This window comes from Hemiscyllium ocellatum, chromosome 16 (genome assembly GCF_020745735.1).
Source record: "Hemiscyllium ocellatum isolate sHemOce1 chromosome 16, sHemOce1.pat.X.cur, whole genome shotgun sequence".
In the NCBI taxonomy this organism is placed as follows: domain Eukaryota; kingdom Metazoa; phylum Chordata; class Chondrichthyes; order Orectolobiformes; family Hemiscylliidae; genus Hemiscyllium; species Hemiscyllium ocellatum.
In genome coordinates this window covers 53,019,229-53,044,231 of record NC_083416.1, presented here as the reverse complement: position 1 = coordinate 53,044,231, position 25,003 = coordinate 53,019,229, and the positions used below count along the sequence as shown (strand labels likewise).

At 42.2% G+C, this 25,003-nt stretch overlaps 1 protein-coding gene across 1 annotated transcript; it reads left to right on the top strand.

Moving 5' to 3' along the window:
* The first annotated feature begins 2,246 nt into the window (after positions 1-2,246).
* LOC132823077 (cation channel sperm-associated protein 3-like) lies at positions 2,247-23,311 on the top strand. The gene is made up of 8 exons (XM_060836617.1): positions 2,247-2,326; positions 2,410-2,560; positions 6,215-6,445; positions 7,766-7,948; positions 17,070-17,210; positions 17,295-17,414; positions 19,688-19,845; positions 23,200-23,311. The coding sequence occupies exons 1-8, from the start codon at positions 2,247-2,249 to the stop codon at positions 23,309-23,311; spliced, it is 1,176 nt and encodes a 391-aa protein (XP_060692600.1).
* The last annotated feature ends 1,692 nt before the right edge of the window (positions 23,312-25,003 follow it).

Here is a 25,003-nt window from a genome sequence, read left to right as displayed (position 1 = left end):
GTCCTGTGAGGTGTTGGCACACTATGATCCCAAGCGAGATCTGGTATTGACATTTGATGCCTCACCATATGTCGCTCATACATGGCTCAATGGAGAGGAATACCCAATATCACATGCACCTGGGACTTTGGCTAATGCAAAGTGTAATTATGCACAGACAGAGAGGAAGGTTTGGTTGTCATGCTTGGAGTCAGGAACTTCCATTATACCTTAACACGTGTAAATGTTGAATAATAATGAACGACAAACCCTGCTAGGTCTATTTTTAAAAAGGCACTTGAAAATCTCTCAGGCATCAATAAAAATGAGGCAAACATCTGAATCTTTAAGTCGGGAAACTATGTACAATGGAACCTGGATTATCCAAACAAGATGGTGGACACTATTTCGTTTGGATAATCGATTATCGATACCCTGTCCCCAACACTGCGCCCTCCTGACCCCGCTGTATAACACTGTCCCCCCACACCCCGGCACCAAACGCGCAAGTGCCTGCACCCAACACTGCCCTCTGCCCACCCCCAGCCCTGTTCCCTGCCCCCCAACCCAGTCCAACTCTGCCCTTGCCCCCCAACCGGGTCCAACCCCACACCCGCCCCAACCCAGTCCAACCCTGCCCCACGCCCCACACCTGGTCCAAACCCCACCCAGTCCAACCCTGCACACGCACCCCAACCTGGTCCAACCTTGCCCCCCAAACTGGTCCAACTCCCCCACACCCCAACCCAGTCCCAAGCCCCCGACCGGTCCAACTCCCTCCTGCCCCACTACCTGGTCCAACCTCGCCCACGCTCCCTCAACCTGGTCCAACCCCACCCACGCCCGCCCCCAACCTGGTCCAACCCTGCTCTCACCCCCCCCAAACCAGTCCAACCCCACCCCCACTCTCCAACCCAGTCCAACTCTGCCCCACGCCCTCCACCCCCCCCAACCCGGTCTAACCCTGCCCCTGCCCCCACCCCCCAGCACAAAGCACACGAGCCCCCGCCCCCGCCATCCCTCCTCCATCTACCCCCACTCCCTCTCCAGAGCATCAGGACTGCACACCAGCAACAAGACTGCTGTTGCTGCAGCTGCCTTTGTGGGGTATGTCTCCAAATAGCACACAGACACAGCCATGGCCACACGCACAATTTTTTACTGCAAATTTTTGATAGGTTCCACTTTTGCCCTGCACAGGACAATGTTGGAGAGATTATTCCTGGGAAGCGGGGTGGGGTTAGTATACACTCCTCTGTAGAACTCCAGGGAAAGTGTGGGGATAGAGAGAGGGATGAAGGTCAGTCATTTGGACACGGTGCCTGTTTAATCACTGTAACAAAAGACGTGATCACTGTTGGATGTCTTTGATGTCATGTTTCCATCGGGACCTCAAGATCTCCATTGGATAATCCGATTTTCGGATAATTGGTATTCAGATAATCGAGCTTCCCCTGTATTAGTAGTGCTCTTACCGTTATCAGGGAACCCTTGAAAAGCCAGATTCAGTGGCCTGTGCAGACTTGCCAATAATCCAAGGAAGTGAATGATTGAATTGAGACCCCAGATGAGGGAAAAAAGCAAAGGCTGTGTTATGTCAAGTTAAAGTGATGCCACAATGGAGAAGGGGAAAAGCAAGTAACAGTCTGTCCCATTGGCAATGACATGGGGGACAAGGGTGAGAATGGAGATGAATTGAAACTGGAGGTGGTTGAGGTCCTCATTGAATCAACTACTACCTGGCTAACTGATACAGAAATACGACCAAACTAGATGGGGAGTCTAGAACCAGGGAACAGAGTCTCAGGGTAGCCCGTTTGGGACTCAGATGAGCAAACATTTCTTCACTCAAAAGGTCATGAATCTCTGGAATTCTGTACCACAGAAGGCTGTGGAGGCTACATCAGTAAATACATTCAAGAAAGAAATGGATATTTTTTAGCTTTTTAAGGGCATCAAGATGATCAGCCACAATTCTGTGGAATAGTGCAGCAGGATCAAAGAATCAAATGCCCTAATCCTGCTCATAATTTTGCCATTTGGTATTGGTTATATGCTAGAATGCCTGTACATCACAATCAGTTTCTTTTTATTGTTTACTCCGTTGCTGTGTATTATTCCATTCTAGAACTGTTTATTAAATTTGTTTTCTTAATGCTGTGATCTTTCACAAAAAAAATAAGAGACTGCAGAATAATCTTTCTATGATATAGAGCAGTTAAATGTCATGGCATTTTTTTGAGCAAGAAAGCAAATAATATTTCAGTATGCCTTTTGGGAAACAAATCTATCCATTGTTCGACAATGTTCATCAAGAGCAAACAAATTTTGACTTTCGAAAAAAGCGGTAAGTAAATCTAAGGTGTGGGGCTTTTACTAACTTTGTAAAAGAAACTGACACTTACATTTTGTCTGAATCTCCTTTTCTAGGAGAGATGGTGTGTTTCATAATTATGTTAAAAGACTTACGAAGAGCTGGATTTTCAAAGGAATTATCTTCACCACGATTTTGGCAAATTCCCTTTTCTTGGCACTTGAGACAGATTACCAAATGGCAAACAGGCTCTTTCTATTCTTTAATGTAAGAAAAGCATAATACTTTCAAAATATATTTACACAGTTGAATTTATTAGTATTTTCCTATTGTTTTGAGGGTATATGCCACACATTTCCTGTGGTTTCTCTATTAGAGTTGATAAGGGGGAGATAGTTGATGTAGTTTATTTGGACTTTCAGGTAAGATCCCACATAGCATACAAAATTAAAGCACAAGGGTAGTGTACTGACATGGTTACAGAACTGTTTGGCAGACAGGAAACAAAGAGTAAGAATAAACACATCTTCTGAGAGGCAGCCAGTGACTAGTGGGTTCTATAGAAATCAGTGTTAGGACTCTTAACTATTCACAATATATATAAATAACTTAGATGTGGAGCTAAACATAATATTTCCAAGTTTGCAAAGGACGCAAAACTGGGGGGGGGGAAGGTGAGCTGTGAGGAGGAACCAGAGATGCTTCATGTGTAGCAAAAACACAAACGCAGACTATTGTCTGAATTATCATTGTTTGAAAAAGGGAGAGATTCAATAAGACCTGGGTGTCCTTGTACACCAGTCACTGAAAGTAAGTGTACAGGTGCAGTAGGTAGTGAAGAAGGCAATTGATATGTTGGCCTCCATAGTCAGTGGATTCCAGTACAGGGGCAGGATGTCTTACTGCACTTATACATGTCCTTGGTGAGAACACACCCAGAATATCATGTGAAAGGTTTGTCTCCTTATGTGAAGAAGGATGTTTTGGTTATAGTATGAGTGCAATAAAGGTTTACTAGGCTGATATCTGGGATGAGAGTGTGTTGCTGGAAGAGCACAGCAGGTCAGATAGCATCTGAGGAGCAGGAAAATCGACTTCTCGGGCTGGAGCCCTTCATCAAGAATGAGGCCTCATACCTGATGAAGGGCTCCGGCCTGAAACGTCGATTTTCCTGCTGCTCGGATGCTGCCTGACCTGCTGTGTTTTTCCAGCAACACACTCTCAACTCTGATCTCCAGCATTTACTGCCTCCTGATATCTGGGATGGCTTGACTGGTGTATGAAGAGAGACTGGATCCGTTAAGCCTATATTCACTAGACTTTGGAAGAGTAAGCAGGATCTCATAGAAACCTAGAAAATTGTGATAGTTCTAGATGACGTGAACACACGAAAGATGGCCCTGAAGACTGGGGAGCTCAGAAACAGAGATAATATTTAAGGATATGGGGTAGGCCATTTAGGACTGAGATAAGGGGAGATTTCTTCACCAAGAGAGTGGTGAGTCTGTGGAATTTTCTGCCACAGAAAATGGTTGAGGCCATAACACTGAATATTTTCAAGAAGGAGTTAGACATAGGTCCTAGAGCTAAAGGAATCAAAGGATATGTAAAGAAAGCAGGAGCAGAGTAGTGAGTTGGATGATCAGCTATGATCATATTGAATGATAAAAACAGGCTTGGAAAGCTGAATCTGCTACTCTGGTTCCTATGTTCTAAGTTTCTATGTGATACATCACTAACATCACTACAATTACTAAGACCACTCTGAGCCAGTCACAAACAAGGGCGGTTAAATTGCATGCTGTTAGTTTGACCTTCACTGGGTGCTCTTGTGGTGCAGTGGTAGTGTCCCTAATCCTGAGGCAGGAGGCCTTGGTTCAAGTACCAGCTGCTCCAGAGATGTGTAACAATATTGCCGAGCAGATTCATTCGCAAATATCTTACACCTTCACCTTCACTTAGACCTTCAAAACTCCTCAGTTTTACTGAGGAACATGTTTTAATTTCAGTCCTTCCTATGAGGTTAAAGTTCAAATTAGCACAGCTAGCATACATATACCAATCTAGTAAACACAGAAGCTGACCAAAAGCTTCAAATAGCCTGGAATATAAGACTAGGGTACGTCACAACAAGTATTAATCCTGCAAGTGCAATAGGATAAGTTGTAGTAATGCCTAATATGCCATCACTTGTTGGTGTAAATATGTACTAAAAGGATACTTGTAGATGCATAAAACGGAATATAAAGGAAGAAAGCATAAGATTAATTGTCAATGGTTTTTGGGGCTATGTCCCTTTTGCAAAAAAAGCACTGACTTTTTAAAAACTACATGAGTCATTTCTAATGTCTTGGACATTGACTTTTAAAAAAAAATATAAGCAAGATTTCTGCTCAAGTCAGGTTCTATTTCAGTTTTCAGGATTCATTATTTTTCTTTTCTTTCAAGTTTTTTTCTTTTGTAAACTGATATTCTGTATTTAATTAATGTTCAAGTTTTGAACAAAAGTTCCAACAGAAAATACATCCACTCTTGTTACCACGCAGATGAGATTTGGAGACAGCAAATTTCAAATGACTCACCTCCGTCAAACTACTGTCCTATATATCAGTCCCCTCCTAATGAGCACTGTTGCAGTCACTCCTAAGAGTAACCAATCAAGAAGGTCCTCACCTTTTATCCCACCAACCTCTGGATACATCCCATCATCCTCTGCCATTTCTGCCACCTACAAACAGACCCCATCACCGGAGATGTGTTTCCCTTCCCATCCCTATCTGCATTTCGGAAAGACCATTCCCTCTGCAATTCCCTTGTCTGGTTCACGCGCCCCACCATCTCCTCCCAGCACCTTCCCCTGCCACCGCTAGAAGTGCAAAACCTGCACCCACACCTCCCCCCTCACCTCCATCCGAGGCCCCAAAGGATCCTTCCACATCTGACAGAAAGTTACCAATACTTTCACACATGTCATCTACTATATCTGTTGCACCCGACATGGCCTCCTCTACACTGGGGAGACAGGACGCCAACTTGCGGGTCGTTTCAGAGAACACCTCTGGAGCACCAGCACTAACCAATCCCAGCAACCTGTGGCTGAACAATTTAACATCCTCTCCTACTCTGCCAAGGACATGCAAGTCCTGGGCCTCCTCCATCACCAAACCATAACCACCCAACGCCTGGAGGAAGAAGAATGCCTCATCTTCCACCTTGGGATCCTCCAACCACATGGAATCAATGTGGATCTCACCAGTTTCCCCATTTCTCCTCCCCCTCTACCTTATCCTAGTCTCAACCTTCCAACTTGGCACCGCCCTCTTGAATGGTCCTACCTGTACATCTTCCTTCCCATCTATCCATTCCACCCTCCTCTCCAACCTATCACTTTCATCCCCACCTTCATCTGACTATCGCATTCCCAGCTACCTTCCCTCTAGCCCCACCCTTCTCCTATTTATCTCTCAGCCCCCTTGGCCCACAAGCCTCATTCTTGATGAAGAGCTTATGCTCAAAACATTGACTCTTCTGCTCCTCGGATGCTGCCTGACCAGTTGCACTTTTCCAGCACCACACTCTTCAACTCTGATCTCCAGCATCTGCGGTCTTCACTTTCTCCTCACCAATCCGGAAGCTTGGTCCATATCAGGACAAGAACATGTCAAATTAAACTACCTTTCTGCTGAATCTCTCAAGTAGTGGTAATAGGTTTTTGTCTTGGTATTATTTACTAATGTAAAACAGGAAATGACTTCATGATGATTGATCTACTAACCTGTTTGAAGGGTACATTGAATTAAGGCAACAGAATATGTGATGGGGCGTCCCCCAGCTATCAGGTGGAGAAGCAGGGAGGGTGTGAGAATGTTGATGTCTTTAGAAATAATATTCTAATTCCATTCATTTGTTTCATTTGGGTAGGTAGCTGAACAGCTGTTCTTGGCCATTTACACAGTGGAGTTCTTAACAAAGATTTATGTTGACCCAATCAAATATTGGAAGATTGGATTCAATGTGTTTGATTTCATCGTGCTCAGCCTATCCCTTATCCACCGCTTCCTTCCGGTCAGATTTAAACGCTCTCTGTATTGGCTTCATATAATACGACCCCTCAGAACACTCAGGATAATCTCATTTATCCGTGGCTTACAGGTAAATAGCTTGGGTGAAGACCATGAAGTGCATTAACTTTTAAAATTAATTAGAGGGATTTGAGCTTTCCTGGCTGGGCCAGTATTTATTATCCATCTCTAACTGCCCTTGGGAAAGTGTGACCAACCTTTATGAGTTAGATACACCCACAACGTTGTTAAGGAGCGAGTTCCAGGATTTTGACCTAATGACAAGAAAACAGCGATGTCCTTCCAAGTCAGGATGCTAAGTGGCTTGAGGAAGAACTTGCAGACAGTGGTGTTTACGTATACCTACCCACTGTGTGTTTGGAAGGGGCTATTTCAGGAGTCTTGATGACTTTCTGCAATGCATTGTGCAGATGGGTGCACACAATGATAACCAGCTTTGGTAGTTGGGAGTGAGTGAATGCCTTTGAATATGGTGTCAGTCAAGTGAGTCACTTTGACCTGGATGGTGTCAAGCTTCTTGACAGTCATTTGAGCTGCATTCATCCAGGTAAGTGCAGAGTATTCCATTACATTCTTGGCTTGTGCCATGTAGATGGTGGACAGACTTTTGGAGTCAGGATGTGAGTGATTGGCCGCAGCATTCCTTGCCTCTGACATTGCAGCCACATTATTTAAATGGCAAGTCCAGTTCAGTTTCTGGTCATTGCTGATCTCCAGGTTGCTGGTAATGGGGATATCTTTGGTGCTAAAGTTATTGAGTATCAATGTGCGATGTTTAGATTCTCTCTTGTTTGAAGTGGTCTTTGTGTGGCACATATGTTAATTGCCATTGTCAGCCTAAGCCTGCATATTACTTGTTTTCCTGCATTTGGATGTTGACTGCTTTAGCAGCTGATGTGTTGCGAATGGGGCTGAACATTGTGAAACCATTAGCGAACATCTCCATTTCTGACCTTACAATAGAGGAAAGGTCATTGAAGAAGCAACTGAAGACAGCTGGGCCAAGGATACTAGCCTGGGAAACTTGTATGGAGCTGCCATGGAGTTCAGATAATTGACCTGAAACCAGCACAATCATATTTCTTTCTGCTAGGTCAGACTCCAACCAGTGGACACTTTGCTCCTGATTCTCATTGACTAGTTTTGCTTAGGTTCTTTGATGCCACACCCAGTTAAATTAGTCTTTACATCAAGGGCAGTCACTCTTACCTCACCTCTCGAGTTCAGCTGTTGTGTCAGTCTTTGGACCAAGGCTGTTTAGACTGTTTGAAAATATAAATGAAAGGTGAGATCTAGGAAGATTAATGTGAATTGATATTCAGGGTTTGATTACTTCTTAAAGTTACCTACAGCTCCTTTTGAAATGATAATTCTTGTTTCTGCTTTGTAGGTTCTGACTACTGCCCTGGTGAGCACATTGAAGAATGTTTTCTTTGTCCTGTTCCTCCTCTTTTTACTAATGACTGTTTTTGCACTGATCGGATATTATTTCTATGGAAACTCAGATCACGGCGATTACAAAAACTGGGGTAGCCTCAGGTCTGCATACTTCACACTCTTCAGTTTGGTAACGGTAATGAAACCTTTTCAGCATTCTTTATATTGTTCAGGCACAAGCAATATAATGATAACTTCTGTTAAAATTCAGAAATGGTCATAATTCAAATATGTATTTTTGAATTTTTTTTAAGATTTGGCATGAAATTTGTTACCTTGGAAGGACTTTTATTCGAGGATTATGAGAACAACTAGTACTTCAGAGACTTGAACATACAGGACCAGATTTTTGTTCCGCGTGAGATATGTAGAGGAAGGAGATTTCCTAGCTCTGTAAACCTGACCTTTAAAACTAGCTGCCTGCACGTAGTATGTGCCGTCACAGGGAGGTGGGAGCTGGATTGGGAATTGAGGCAATGGACCTGGAAATAGCTGGGGAGGTGCCTGGTTCCTGAGGTAGGTTGAGTGGAAAAGCTGCCTTTGGGCTTCAGTGCTGTAGTCCAAAATTAAAAGAATAACATGTCAGAGCTTTCCCCCGTTTTCATCCCTTGCATCTCCTTTGCTTCCCTTCACCCTCACACACTCCCCATATCCCACCCATTCCAACCCCTGACACCTAATCCCCACCATCAATTGCCCATGGTTCCTTATATCCACTTTGCCTATTTAGCACTAACCCCCTTTCCCCTTTATCAACCATGCCAACTTGCTCAGAATCTACAAGTGCCCCTACTCATACGAGAAAAAAAAGAGTTCTATACTTAAAGTTCAATTTTTAGCCTACGCTGTAACAGGAATAGCACTATTGTCCATGGAACACATTTTGACAGATCAACCCTTCTTGACAGGATGACATCTCTTGACAGATTGCAAAATTAGAAAGGGTTCATACAGCTTTTGCACACAGTCTTCATCATAGTTAACAATCTCAAAGGATACCTGATCCGCCACTGTGGCTACCAGATGCCCCCCCCATAACTGAAGCCTGAACCATTGCCCCATCCTAACAGCATCCCTGAACCCATGCACAAAGTTGTCCTGGGTTTCTGTCCAAGTGGCACCTCAGCTCTCGAAATGGATACCTTGGCTATCCAAATGAAATGAGCTAAGAACAGACCTGTTTTACTTGGTTTACTTTGCACTCTCCAGTCCTACACACCAGGGTTTGAGTGGAAACTTCTGATCATTTAAAGAGTCATTTCAAATGATGGACCTTCATGAAGGAGAAGCACACTGTTGGAAATATTATTGTTTCAGTGGCACATTCCACCCAAACTCCATTTGTACTCTCAGCTAGATATAAATCATCCCATTTGCCATTCCAGAGGAGAGTGGTGTTCTTTCTGATGCCCCACTGAACATTTATCTCTAAACTGATGATCAGTAAAGTTAAGCCCCTCTCCCAATCAAATTCATACTCACAGTTATCCCACTATTTGGAAGAAATTTGACTGCTGAGTGGAGATGCTTTACACTGAGGAAGTCCTAATGACGTAAGAAGTAGGTGAAATGTCACATGACACTGAGTTATAATCCAACAGATGTATTTTAAATCACAAGTTATCGGGGTGCTGCTCCTTTGTCAAGTGATGAAGGAGCAATACTCCAAAAGCTTGTGATTTTAGATACATCTGTTGGACTATAACCTGGTGTCATATGACATTCTGACTTTGTCCACCCTAGTCCAACACCGGCATCTCCACATCATAAGAAATAGGAGCACAAGTAGGCTATTTAGTCCCTAAAGCCAATCTTGCCATTCAAAGATGCTAAACTGTCCCAGGCCTCAACTCTTCTTTTGTATTAGTTTATCACTGCCTTCAATTCCCCTGTATTTCAAACATCTGTCCACCTCTTTAAATATTTTTAATGATCTCACCACTACAATTGTCAAGGGTAAAGAATTCCAGATATTCATTGGCTGCCTGGAGGAGAAATTGCTTTGTATCTTGTTTATAATTAAATGTCCCCTTATTCTGTAACTATGTTCTCTAGTTTGAGATTTCCCCACCAATGAAAACATCTTCTCAATATCCACCTCGTCAAGCCCCCTCAAAATCTTGTATGTTTCAAGTTGATCAGCACTAATTATTTTAAAGTCTAATGAATAAAGATCTGACCTGTTGTCTTGATAAGTCAACGCTTTCATTTCAGCAATCCGTGTAGTGAGTCTCTAATGAGAGAAAGTGAGGACTGCAGATTCTGCAGATCAGAGTCGAAGAGTGTGGTGCTGGAAAAGTACAGCCAGTCAGGCAGCATCCGAGGAGCAGGAGAATCGACGTTTTAAGCTTAAGCCCTTCATTAGGAAGGCCTGATGAAGGACTTATGCCCAAAACGTCAATTCTCCTGCTCCTTGGATGCTGCCTGACTGGCTGTGCTTTTCCAGCACCACACTCTTTGACAACTGTCTCTAATACCAATATATCCTTTCTTAAATACGACGATCAAAACAGTCTATTGTATTTCAAGTGCATCCTCACCAGCATCCGGTATAATCATAACAAGATTTTCCTATTTTTTAAAACTCTAGCCTCCCAGCAGTGAAGGCCCAAAATTCCAATTGCCTTCTTAAATACTTACAGCATTTGCATGGTAACATTTCAAATTTCATGCACAAGAACACCCATATTCCTCTGTGTTGTAATTTTCTAGACAGTCTATTTAAATACTTCCGATCAAAGTGACCTTACATTTTTCAACATTAAACTCCATCTGCCAGGTTTTTGCCCTGTCTCTCAACCTTTGCAGATTCCTTATGTCCTCATCACTACAAACCTTTTCACTTACTTTCATATCATCAGCATACCGGATACATCGCATTCTGCCCTGTCTTCCAATTAATATAGATGGCGAATAATTGAGATCGTTGTGCATCTTGCAGTCTGTAAAAGACCCATTTATCTCAAATTTCTCTCCTTGCATTTTAACCAATCCTCAATCCAGTACAGAAGTACAGGAGTACAATGAAACGTTTACAACATTGCCTCTTATGGTGCCATCTTAGGTAGAAAGTATCTAGGTACAAATCTTAGATATTAAAAAAAGGCATTAAAAAGAAAAGTAATTGCATTACTTTACAGTGATTCATTGAATAATTTAGAAGTATGACATAGTTAAAAGGACAGACATTACAGACGTATAAACAACTTACAAATAAAGATTATATGATAGTAGCTCAGTACGATAATGTTTCCACCTGTGCCAGACCGCAGTCCAACAACTGACCCCACACCACTCCAAGCTCCCTGCCTGCTCTTAGCTGCTCTCATGTACGTTTTCTCTGGGATTCTCTTCCCTGTAATAGCCTCAACTCCAAGACTCACTTCCCTGTGACGGCCTCTGCTCCGGGACCAATCTCTGGGAATCACCGGTGATGGCCTCCAACCTGGCACTCACCAGTGACAGCCCCCAATCTGGAATAGACTTCCCAGTCACAGTCGCCGCTCCGGGACTCACTTCACCACGACAGCATCCACTCCAGGATTCACTTCCTCACGACAGCCTCCAATCCGGGATTCACTTTCCCACGACAGCCTCCACTCCGGGACTCACTTCCCCATGACAGCCTACACTCTGGGATTCACTTCCTCACAACAGCTTCCACTCCGGGATTCATTTCCTCACGACAGCCTTCACTCCAGGATTCACTTCCTCACGACAGCCTCCACTCGGGGACTCACTTCCCCACGACAGCCTCCAATCCGGGATTCACTACCCCGTGTCTGCCTCCAATCCGGGACTCACTTCCCCGTGACAGCCTTCACTCCGGGACTCACTTCCCCACGACAGCCTCCATTCCGGGATTCACTACCCCGTGACAGCCTACACTCCGGGATTCACTTCCCCACGACAGCCTCCACTCCGGGATTCACTTTCCCACGACAACCTTCATTCCAGGACTCACTTCCCCACGACAGCCTCCAATCCAGGACTTACTTCCCCGTGACAGCCTCCAATCCGGGATTCACTTTCCCGCGACAGCCTCCAATCCGGGATTCACTTCCCCGTGTCACCTCCAATCCAGGATTCACTTCCCTGAGACAGCCTCCACTTCGGGATTCACTTCCTCACGACAGCCTCCACTCCGGGACTCACTTCCCCATGACAATCTTGTACTGGGATTCACTTCCCCATGACAAGCTAGCTCCGGGACTCACTTCTCCATGACAGCCACTGCTGTGATTCCCCAGTGTCGCCCTCCAGTCTGGTGTCGCCTCCTCCATTCCCCTTCAGGTAATTTCAAGTTGTGTGGCACCTTATTGAATGTCTTGTGGAAATCCAAATTTACTACATCTACTGTTCCCCTTTATCAACTGCCCTTGTCATTTACCTCAAAAAAACCTCAAAAAGTCAAGAGTTTTCACTCTTTTTTTGGGAGATTTCGATCACATCAGCTTACAGCAAATAGACAATTGACCATTGTTAATATGAGGGTTCGGGGAGTAGCAATATTATATGGAGTTATCTATCAAGGTTACATTCATATTTAACCCAATGCAGCACTGGTAATATTACGAACCTTGTTGTTTGAATAATATCTACATTGGGAGGATGTGGGGATTTTAATGCACTGTAAAATTAGATTATTCTAGTATCAGACAGTAAGCTAGAGCTCATTCCTGTAACAAACAAGTTTTTCTGTGTGCATGTGTTTCTGTTACTAGGCTGATTGACATTGGTGGGTCATGAAAAGCCATTAATGGTGTTTTCATATGTGGCCCATACTTTAGACAGTCAAGAACATTGGAAACCTGGCTTGCCTGCTCTGTGTTCAATTCCCGACAATCATGATTCAATATTTCGCACCAGTATTTTGTAAATCCTTTATTCCATCAGGTCGCGCACTAGCTATGGGTATCAAGGAGTAATGCCTTCAATCATGACAGAAGCTTAGTTGCAAATGTAAATCTGACCTACATTGAGCGTCTTATCAACACCTGAAGTAGGGGTCTTGAACACAAAGGAGAAAGTGAGGACTGCAGATGCTGGAGATCAGAGCTGAAAATGTGTTGCTGGAAAAGCGCAGCAGGTCAGGCAGCATCCAAGGAGCAGGAGAGTCGACGTTTCGGGCATGAGTCTGAAGAAGGGCTGCCTGACCTGCTGCCTGACCTGCTGCGCTTTTCCAGCAACATATTTTCAGTCTTGAACGCAAAGCCTTTATTCAGTAACACCAACGAGCACAAGATCCCGCAGCAGCTACAAGATACTCCTTGAATCTTTGGGCAAATGTAGAAATCAAAGCTGAAAGTGCTGCATGGAAAGCCTGGATTTTACAGACACAGCCATCTGGGACTAGAATCTCCTGAGGAAATTTGAAGCATCAACTCAATTAAAACATAAAAGACCCAGAAGGACCTTGACGACATGAATGTGGAAAGAATATTTCAGTTATGGGAGAATCAAGAACTAGGGGCCACTGATCACCATTAGAAACAGAAAGACAGCAAAGGGTTGGGAGTCTTTAGAAGTCTCTTCCTGAAAAGCCATTGGAAGCTAAATACTTAAATACTTTGAAGGCAGAACTGGAAAGAGTTTTGTTCAGCAGTGGGGGGAAAGGTTATCAGTGGTAGACAGGAATGTAGATTTTGAGGTCACAATCAGATCAGCCAGGATCTCAGTAACTAATGGAGAAGGCTCGATGGCTGAATGGTCTGTGCACAGAGTCATACAGCACAGAAACATACCCTTCGGCCCAAATCGTACCATGCCTACCAGGTTTCCTAAACTGAACGTTTGCCTCCATTTGGCCCATATCCCTCTAAACATTTCCTATCCATGAACCTGTCCACGTGTCTTTTAAATGTTGTGACAGCTTGTTCCATATATCCACCACCCTCTGTGTGAAAAAGATTGCCCTTCAGGTCCCTCTTAAATCTTTCCCTCTCACCTTAAACCTATACCCACTGGTTTTGGACTCCCCCATCCTCGGGAAAAGACCTTTGCTGTTCACCATCTTTGCCCCTCATGATTTTATAATCCTCTATAAGGTCACCCCTCACCCTACTATACTCAAGGGAAAAGTGTCTCAGCCTTTCTTGTCTCTCCTTATAACTCAAACTCTAAAAACTCGGTAACATCCTTCTATATCTTCTATGTACCCTTTTCAGTTTAAAACCATCCTTCCTATAGCAGGGCAACCAGAATTACATGTCAGACCACATTTAATGCAACCAGATTTAAATATGATCTGACCAATGTCTTGTTCAGCTGTAACATGACGTCCCAACTCCTGAACTCAATAAAGGCAAGCATGTCAAGTGCCGCCATCACCACCCTGTCAACACATGACACCATTTTCAAAGAACTGTGTAACTACACACGTAGGTCTCTGTTCAACAACAGTGCCTCAGGCTCTCCCATAAACTGCATATGTCCTGCTCTTACTTGTCTTGCTGAAATGCAACACCTCACATTTATCTAATTTAAACTCCATCTGCCATTCCTTGGCCCATTGGCCCAGTCGATCAAGATCCCATTGTACTCTCAGATAACCTTCTTCACTGTCCACTATACCATCAATTTGTTATCATCTGAAAACTTACTGTGCCTCCTATATTCTCATCCATATCATTTTTATAAATGACAAACCACAGTGGACCCAGAACCAATCCTTGCAGCACATCGCTGGTCACAGGCCTCCAGTCTGAACAACCTCTGCTGCCACCCTCTGATCCTCCTATCAAAGCAATTTTGTATCCAGTTGACTACTCCTCTCCTTGCTCATATGTCTGCATCAAACCCAGCAGAGATTGCAAAGCCACAAGAAAACCAAATGCTGTTGCTGTCAAGCGACTATGTAGATGCTTGGTAGTTATTGTCAGAGCATTGGTTTTGTCAACTCTTTAATCCTCAAAGTTTTTATTTTACTCAGCATAAAATACTGTGTGGAAAAATGAGTTGATAGTCAAAAAGTCCCTGTACTCCCATGTGTCACATTACTCCAGCTGCTGCTTTTCTATCAGAGTGAAAATGGTCGACAAATATTCACCTTTCATTATTTGGTTTTAATATCTGAGACTTCCGTGGATTTAATATAGTACTAAAAGAGAACTCTGCTGATCTAAAAATAGCTGGAGTGATCACCTGACAAGCCTATTTGGAATATGCAAAAACTGGAATTAAAATCGAGACACTGAAACTCAGTGAAGCTCCATGAAATTTGCATGCCTTGCTTTACTCACACTTGGATGGCAAATTCACATATTTAGAGATGAAAGATTGGCTGTAGCAATCCAGTTGGATCAATGTCAGACACCAGTACTTGCTGATCAATAACCACCTTTGAGTAACAAAGGACAGAGAAAGCAATATGGACTGAAAACTGATGCTGAAAACTTTTTTCTTCCTCTCTGAATCTCAGAAACTAGCATCAGTGTAAAAGCAATTTGGGTACAAAGATCATTGTTCATCAAGAAATTAATGTTAGCTGAAAGCTTTGTATTCCTGAGGAAAACAGGACAGCAGCTAAAAGTAGTGACTCAGATTTCATTCTTAGAATTTAAGGACGATGAAAAACTTTAAACTCAGCTACCTTTACCTCCTATCTGTATAGACACACTCCCCTTCCTCCTTTTTAAACCTTTTATTAAGTTTTGTTTCTGAGCATTTGTTTTATGTTTTATTTTCTTGTATTCAATAAGTAATAACAATCATTATTGATCTGGTTAACTAAATTCAGCTTAGTTCTAATGAAGGGTCACTGCGTCTGAAATGTAAACGCTGCTTTCTCTTCACAAAGGCTGCTGACTTGCTGAGTTTCTTCAGTAATTTCTGTTTTTGTTAATTGAAGAGTGTTAGATATGTGTGACTGATCATGAGGAGTTTAAAAAGTGGGGAGTTGACTTGACCCTCCTTAACTGCTGGTAACATTGAGGACAATTTCTGAACTGCCTAAGGATGAAGATTACCCATGAGAGGAGGTTAGTATTCCAAGAAAACTCAACAGTGGTCTCGACTTGGTCAGAGTCAGTACTGACTCTTTTTAATATCTACATTAACAACATGGCCACCACATCATCATGAAAACGTATTTACGCTAATGATACTGCTTTGATAACTCAGACGAAATCATTCCAGGACATGGAAGCCACTCTAAACCATGAGCTACCAAAAATGGATGAATATTTCTATGAGTGGAGACTGAAACCAAATGGAGGAAAGTCCAATGATTCTGCATTTCAATTTGAAAATCACAAGGCATACCACACCTAAAATATTGTCTTCTGTGGAGCAAGTGTGTGACAGAACCCAAATCCTGTGTATGCTGGCATGACCCTTGACCATTCTCTAACAATGTCACCACCTCCTACGTTTGTTGGAAAGACAAAGACATGAGTGGATGTCATCCAAAATCTCACCATTACAAGTTGGGATGTTAAAAACACTATCCACCATCCTTCTGCCATAGCCCTGGAGCTTTGGTCTTCTCAACAGCTGAGTACTGTGCACCCATCCGGGCCTCAAGTCATTACAACAATCTCATTGATGCACAACTTCCTCAGAAATATGGTTAATCTCTGGAAACCAGAGTCTCAAATTTCACCAGTCTCTCCATTCACTGGACACAGCAATGTCAAGTGAAATAACACGTGCGAGCAGCAGCAACTTAGACTCCTCCCTCCGCAGTGAACACTCCTCAACATTATACACCCCATCCCAGATCGCCATATATAACTGGCTCCTGCATGGTCATTTGTGACATTCAGTTTAAGTTTAAGTTCTGGAGCCCTGCAGCCAAAAATATTTTCAAAGGAAAATATTGTACAGCAGCCACCTTTCAACAGGGACAGTGGAAGGCATGAGCAATTTCCTAGAGAAATCTTCAACGCCTGCCCTGATCATCTTAGTGAATAGTTTTAGTTTGGATTTTATGGCAATGAACCCACTTAAGACTTTGTTTGTGTAACCACTTGCCAATACATGAATTTTGGATGGGTTTTCAGTGCTCCTTGTTATGCAGGTTTTAATATTTCACTGTAGGTTCAATGCTGATTTTTGTGGCCCATAGCTTTAAAATCATAGGTTAGCAAGACCTTCTTTCCAATAACATAACAAAGGAAAAGATATTTCAGGATTTTATGTATCTTGCAATGCATTGTTGTTTTGTTTATAGAAGGTAAAGATACTATGGATGGAGAAAATGATCTTTTTGTTGCAGTTATTTCATTCGGGTGGTTTAATTGACTTCTATTTTGCAGTTGGATGGCTGGACTGATCTTCAGGCTGAAACAGGCAGATTTGGCTTTGCATCAAGTCGATTTTTTGTAATTGGTTTCATCTTAGTGGGATGTTACCTTTTCTTCAACCTCTTCATTGGAGTTGTCATTATAAATATTCGGGTATGTTGATACTTATTTTTAACCACATGCTATTGAATACTTGTTCAGTAAAACCACCAAAATAAATTATATTATTATTTCTAGGAAACCACCACAGCATTTAATAAGGGACTCCAAACAGAACGAGAGACAATTTTGTTCCAAAAAAAACAGGCTATGTTACAGAGACAACAATCGCATATTGCAAATTTAATGGAGAAACAGGTATTGAATTCATTCTGATTTGACTGGAACTCTATGTTATAAAACAGGTGTGATTGCCAATTCCCAAATCTGGATTCATTACTTCTGAATGTTTATTAGAATGAACATTTGAATTGACTTGATGTGTATGCTGTAACATTCATATCATAAAGTACTGAATAGATTTTATTTTCTCTATTCATAGTAAGTGTACATTGCTGCTTGGCCAACATTTATTGCTCACCTGTTGTTGCCTGTGAGAAGGTAGTGGGGTGCTGTCTTCTTGAACCACTCCAGTCCATTTGGTGCAGGTAGAACCATTTGGAGGGATTTCCCAGGATTTTGACCCAGCGACAGTGAAGAAACTGCAATATGTTTCTAATGCTAGATGGGAGTGACTTAGAAATGAGTTTGCAGGTAGTGCTATTCCTGTATATCTGCTGCCCTTCTGCTTCTAGATGTTGGTGATCAAAGGTTTGGAAGGTGCTGCTGACGGAGCCTTAGTGTTTTTCTGCAGTGCATCCTGTAGAAGGTACACATTGAGCATTGGTGATGAAGGGATGTGGTGCCAATTAAGCAAGCTGTTTCCAACTGGCTATATTTTGTGTATGCAAAAGGAGAATGTACATCTGATTGTGACAAAGTTAAAAATCACACAACACCAGGTTATAGTCCAACAGGTTTATTTGGAAACACTGGCTTTTGGAGCACTGCTCCTTCATCAGGTGGTTGTGGAGTAAGACACAGAATTTATAGCAAAGGTTTACAGTGTGATGTAACTGAAATTATATGTTGAAAAAATACTTGGAATGAGCTGCCCGAGGAAGTAGTGGAGGCTAGTACAAATGCAACATTTAAAAGGCACCTGGATGGGTATATGAATAGGAAGGGTTTGAAAGGTTAAGGGCCAGGTGCTGGCAGGTGGGACTAGATTGGTTTGGGATATCTGGTTGTGATATCTTGTTAGCATGGGCGAGTTGAACCGAAGTGTCTGTTTCCAAGCTGTACATTTCTATGATTCTATAACCTGGTATTGTGTGATTTTAAACTTTGTACACCCCAGTCCAACACTGGCACCTCCAAATCATGACAATCAGGAGTCCTGTAATATGTTTGCATTTTCCTAACTGGAGATCCCACTAGCTTTCTGAACAACGTTAGTGAACTAAACCAGTCTCTAGAATTAGCTTGGACCTTTTGGATCTGCATGGTTCAAAACACCAACATGTGGCATGTGCTCGGTGAATCAACGTTTCGCAACATTTCTAATATTTAGAAATGGTAGGCTGGTCTCACCAGTTATCTGGTGTGCATGAAGATGTCCTTTACCTACAGGTACCTGAAGATGGCAGAGCAAAATAGGTAAGTGGTAAAGAAGGTATATAGGATGCTTTTCTAAAATAAATAAAAGAGCAGGAATGTAATGCTAGAACTATGTAAGATGCTAATTAGGCGACAGCTGAAGAGTCGTATACAATTTTGGTCACTATTTTAGGAGGAACATAATTGTTCCAGGGAGAGTACAGACAAGATTTACAAGAATATTGCTGGGGATTGAAAATAACAGCAATGAGGGAAGATTGGAGAGATTAGAGTTATTTCATTGAAACAGAGGAGGCTGAGGGGTGACTTAATTGAGGTATGCAGAATAATGAGGGACTTGGATAAAGTGTACATTGACACCTGTTTCCACGAGTGGAAAGGAGAAAATGAGAGTGCAGATGCTGGAGAGTCGGAGTCGAGATGTGTGACACAGGAAAAGCACAGCAGGTCAGGTAGCATCCAAAGAGCAGGAGAGTTGAAATTTCTGGAATGTGCTCCTGAGGTAGGGCCTATGCCCGAAATGTCGCCTCTCCTGCTGTTCGGATGCTGCCTGACCTGCTCTGCTTTTCCAGCACCACACTTCTCAGCTTTCCTAGTGGAAAGGTATTTACCAATGAATGCAGATTTAGGTGATTGGTAGAAGCATTAAAGGAGACATGAAGAAAACATTTTTCACCCAGAGAATGATGGATGTCTGGGATTCGGTGCCCAGTTTGCTGGTTGAGGCAAAATCCCCAACTCATTTAAAAGGAATCAGGATCTGAAATGCTCAACTTGCAAAACTGCTGACCAGGTGCTGGGAAGTGGATTAGAATAAGCAGCCAGTTAGTTCAGCTGGCACAGACAGAATGGGTTGCTGGCCTTTTTTATTATGATGTAATGATTTGATGGTTCTTTCCAACTCCAGACAGAAGAGAAATTTTCAAAAGAGAGAAAGTGATGGACTATCTCTTTTTTGCCTTTTCTTCCAGAAAACCAGCCAATTTGAAAGTTTCAGTGAAATAGTAGAGAAGGTCAAACAGACTTTGCGACATGATGATTATGTTTTGTTGGATGATTTATGTTCAAGTCTATCATTCATTGATATTTACTTCACGAGCCTTGATGAACAGGACAATACTCTGTACAAGTGAGTAAGAGATTCCATGTCAGAGAAATCTGGCTAACATGCTGCATGTTATAGAACATAGAACATAGAAAAATACAGCGCAGTACAGGCCCTTTGGCCCTCGATGTTGCGCCGATCCAAGCCCACCTAACCTACACTAGCCCACTATCCTCCATATGCCTATCCAATGCCCGTTTAAATGCCCATAAAGAGGGAGAGTCCACCACTGCTCCTGGCAGGGCATTCCATGAACTCACGACTCGCTGAGTAAAGAAAACTTAGCGTAAAGAAAACTGAGTAAAGAAAACTGCATATAAAACTATGCAGGTTCATGCGCTCCATATGCGTAAGAGAATATAGATTCATGTGCCATCCACTTTCTCAGCTCAAACTTCCCAGTGACCCATTCTCAGGGTTTTGCCTTGATTACACGAGACACATGAGAGTCATCTGCAGTTAGTCACAGTTCATGTTTGCTTTCTCTGTCTTTGGGTGCCCTTGGATGTTATGCTACGTTAAAAATGCCTTTAGAAATGCAAGCTGCTGTTGTTGGCAGTTTGCCTGGATTTTTTTTCATTGCCTCCCTCATACAACAAGGTTATGGACTCAGTGAAGAGTTGAACTGATGTTTTCAAGAGATAAAATTACAGGTTTGGAATGAGCTAGGAATTTGGGAAAGAAGCGAATTATGCAAATAAGAAATCAAAGGGAAAGATGCAGTGGTGAAATGTTCAGAGCTGTAGAGCATGGAAACAGACCCTTCGGTCCAACTCATGCAATGCTGACCAGATATCCAAAAATAAATCTAGTCCCATTTGCATCAGAGCTGGAAGAAAATCAATATTTTCGGCCAAAGCCCTTCAACACACTTCTGACCCTTATCTGGAAATGGGTCTGAACCCAGTATCCACTAATGTTTATGTCTGGCAAGACTGCCACAATACAAAAGCTGCCTTCTGTGGTATCAGAGCCATAGAGTCATATAGCATGAAAACAGGCCCTTTGGTCCAACTCGCCCATCCAACCGTAATCTCAAACTAACCTAGACCTGACTGCCTGCACTTGGCCCATATCCCTCCAAATATATCTTATTCATGCATTTAACTAAATGTCTTTTAAACTTTTTAGCTATATCTGCATCCACCACTTCTTCTGGAAGTTCATTCCCCACAAGTACCATTCTTTGTGTAAAAATGTTGCCCTCCCCCCCATGTCTTTTTTAAAAATCTTCCTCCTCTCACCTTAAAAATATGCCCCTCAGTTCTGTGATGCTGCTTGCAGATAATTTTGTTTCTAAAGAAAATAGCAATGCTGTGTTTCTCTGAGCTCCTCTTCGGCCTTCTTAATGCCCTTCCCCTCCCCACCTTCCAACACTCCAACAAGCCTTATAACAAGTCATGGGAATGTAGGCCTACTGGTTAAGTAAGTGAAGTTATCCTGTATATTTATGAAAAGCTGGTTTGGCTCCAGCTAGAGTGTTGTTTCCAATTCTGGGTAGCACAAGAAGAGCACAAACACTTTGATGGATGTCATGATGAATGTATTAAAGCTATTTATTAGGATGGCTCAAGCAATTCAGTTATTAACAGTTAAATGGTAGCCTATAGAAATCAGGAGTGTTGCCCTTAGAGCAGAAAACATCTCTAAGCAAATTTGATGGAAGTGTTTAAAATTATGAAAGGAAAACTAAAAAGAGTGTTCCAATGGCTGAACTGTCGATAACTAAAGCGCCCAGACTTAAGATGATTTAAGGCAAAAGAACCAGTGCCAATATAAGGAAAAAACATTTCTTTACACAATGAGACTTTGAATTTGAAATTAAATGCAGATAGAATCGTGGATACAGCTTCAACTCACCTTCATAAGGGAATTAGATAAATATTTGAAAGGTTAAAGAATGCAGGGAAATTGGGAAACAACAGGAGAGTGGGGCTGACAGGAAACAGCCAGCACCGAATCAATGGGCTGAATAGCCTGCAACTTTGCTGTAATATATGAATCTTCTATCGTGTATCTGATCAAATGGCAGTTTGGTAGAAGTCAAGATTAGAGTGGTGCTGGAAAAGCACAACAGGTCAAGCAACATCCGAGGATCAGGAAAAGCGACGTTTCGGGCAAAAGCTCTTCATCATTCCCGATGAAGAGCTTTTGCCCGAAACGTCGATTCTCCTGCTCCTCGGATGTTGCCTGACCTGCTGTGCTTTTCCAGCACTACTCTAATCTTGACTCTGATCTCCAGCATCTGCAGTCCTCATTTTTGCCTAGATTGGTAGGCATGGTGGCACAGTGGTTAGCATGGCTGCCTCACAGCGCCGGGTTCAGTTCCTGCCTCAGGCGACTTTCTGTGTGGAGTTTGCCCGTTCTCCATATGTCTGCATGGGTTTCCTCCGGGAGCTTTGGTTTCCTCCCACACTCCAAAAATGTGCAGGACAGGTGAATTGGCCATGCTAAATTGCCCATAGTGTTAGATGAAGGAATAAATGTAGGGGAATGGGTCTGGGTGGGTTGCACTTCGGTGGGTTGGTGTGGACTTGTTGGGCCGAAAGGCCTGTTTCCACACTATAAGTAATCTAATCTAATCTGAAAGTGTCTATTCTTATGAAGAATTCTAATAAAATGTACAAAAATCTTTCTAAGGGTCTAGAACAAGCAAGATGTAGGTATAAGATCGAACATTGCAAATAAAGGACAGACTATGGGAGAAACATTTCACATGGACTGGTATGTTGCTGTGAAATCCATGACCATGGTTAATGATTAAAGGAGATACCATGTCAACATTGAACAATACGACAGGTGGAAATGGCTCTGGGATTAAGATGGGTACATGAATTAGGAATACTGTCCAGGTACAATGAGAAAAAGCATGGACTGAATGGGATGAGTGGCCTGATATCATTTCATAACTTGAATGTAAAATGAAAGTATAAATTAACTAATAGGAAAAGCAGAAAAATGTGAATGAAAATACTTAACCAATGTGGAAGGAGAATATTCAATGCATAGACAATAGACATAACATTGACAGACATGGAAGATTTATCTTAAGAGCATTCAAAGAGTTAGAGGATGACAGATTACAATAAATTTGTTGAATTCCTGATCAAAATTATACTCTCACAGAAGCAAGTTATCTCCCCTCAAGAGCCCATCACATGGTATCCTCTTTGTGATGCTTTAGATCAAGAATATTGATGGTAAGCTAGGAACAAACCATGTATTCTGCCTGTTCAGCTACATAATGTGCACTATGAATAGTCTTTAATGGAATGAAATGATGAGGAAAGAACTATGAGCCCTTTCTGACTAGTAAGAACTTCATGACTTGGTTTTTAACAGATTGATAACATGTTATTTGTTTCCTCTATATTTTAGATTACAGCAGCTTTACTTTGAAATATCATATGTTCTGGGTAACTTATTGGAAGTTGATCGTCACCAAGAACATTCTGAAAGGAAGGGTGGAGATGGGGCAAAAAAGGCCTAAATAAATAAAGATGAAAACACTACATGCTTAGAAATATTATTTTACAAATTGTGTACTGTTTAATCAGATAATTTGGATGAATGGACAAGCATTTCAATTTTTTGAGAACTTCTCTAATTGTCTATCAAAGGACATTTGGAAACTAGTTCTAAATAACACAGTACTCTGTCTTCATTTACTTTCTTTCCAGCCTTCAGCAAAGTACAGTCCTTCCAGACACAAAATTAGAAACTGATTAAAAAACTCAGCAGGTCTGCCAGCATCTGTGGAGAGAAAACAGAGTTAACATTTTCTCTCCACTGATGCTGTCAGACCTGCCGAGTTTATTCAGCGATTTCTGTTCTCGTTTCTGATTTCCTGCATCCACGGTTCTTTGTTTATCTTTTCATAGTTCTTTCAGATTATTTTGTTCATTCTGGGCAAGTGCTATTCTGATTCTGTACTATATCCAGGTGAATATGCATTTTGATTTTTCTTTGTCGATACACTTGCCAATGTTAAAAGTGGAATTCTCAACATCAATGGAAATTTGATTTTATCATTTTGATGTGATATATTACAAGGAGATTTATGCAGTGGATGTATAACCTAGGAACTCTCAAATGTTTGAAGAATTGATTTTGCATTAATCAGTCTTAAGCACCAGGGACCCTGGTTCAATTCCTGCATTGGGTGACTGTCTGTGTTCAATTTGCATGTTCTCCCCATGTCTGCATGGGTTCCTCCGAGTGCTCCGGTTTCCTCCCACAATCCAAAGATGTGCTGGTCAGATGAATTGGCTGTGCTAAATTGCCCATAGTGTTTGGTGCATTAGTCAGGGGTAAATATAGGGTAGGGGAATGGGGCTGGGTGGGTTACTCTTCGGAGGGTCGGTGTGGACTTGTTCGGCTGAAGGGCCTGTTTCCATACAGTAAGGAATCTATTCTAATCATCTAATCTGTCAGGCTACTTGCCTGACATTTGGTACTGGATGGACAGAAATGTCCTCCAACTAAATATGGAAAAGATTGAAGCTATTGTCTTTGGTACACTGGAAGAAACTCTGTTCCTTAATTACCAATTTCACTCCTCTCTCTGATGGTTGTCTGAGCCCGAGCCTAACTGTTTAAACCTTTAATTATATTTGGCCTTGAGGTGAGCTTCTAACCACGTGCCAGTGCCATCACTATTTCCACTTCTGTAGCATCACAAATGCTCCCCTGCATCCGAGCTCATCTGCTGTTGAAACCATCATTCATGCCTTTGCTTGTCTCCTGGCTCGAAGCCCAAATTCTATCCTTTATAGTCATGGGGTCATTGAAATGCTCTGCTGCCCATGTCCTAACCTGCACCAAGTTTGGTTCACACATCACCCCCCCACTTGACTTCTTTTCAGTAACCCCTCAGTTTTAAACATTTTATACTTGTTTCAGCTCTCATCATGGTCTTGCTCCTCTCTATCACTCCAACCCTCTAGGTTTTCTGCAGTCCTTTAATTTCCTTCTTGATTTTAACCATGCCACTATTGGTGACCATGCTTTCAGCTATCAAGATCCTTAACTCTGGAATGCCCTCCTTAATCCTTTCTGCCTCTCTTCCCATAGGGTACTTTATAAAACCTAACTTTTGGTCACCAACACTAATGCATTCGGGTTGCAATACATGCTTCAGTGTCAAATTTCTTTGATTGTGTTCCTGTGAAATTCCCTATAA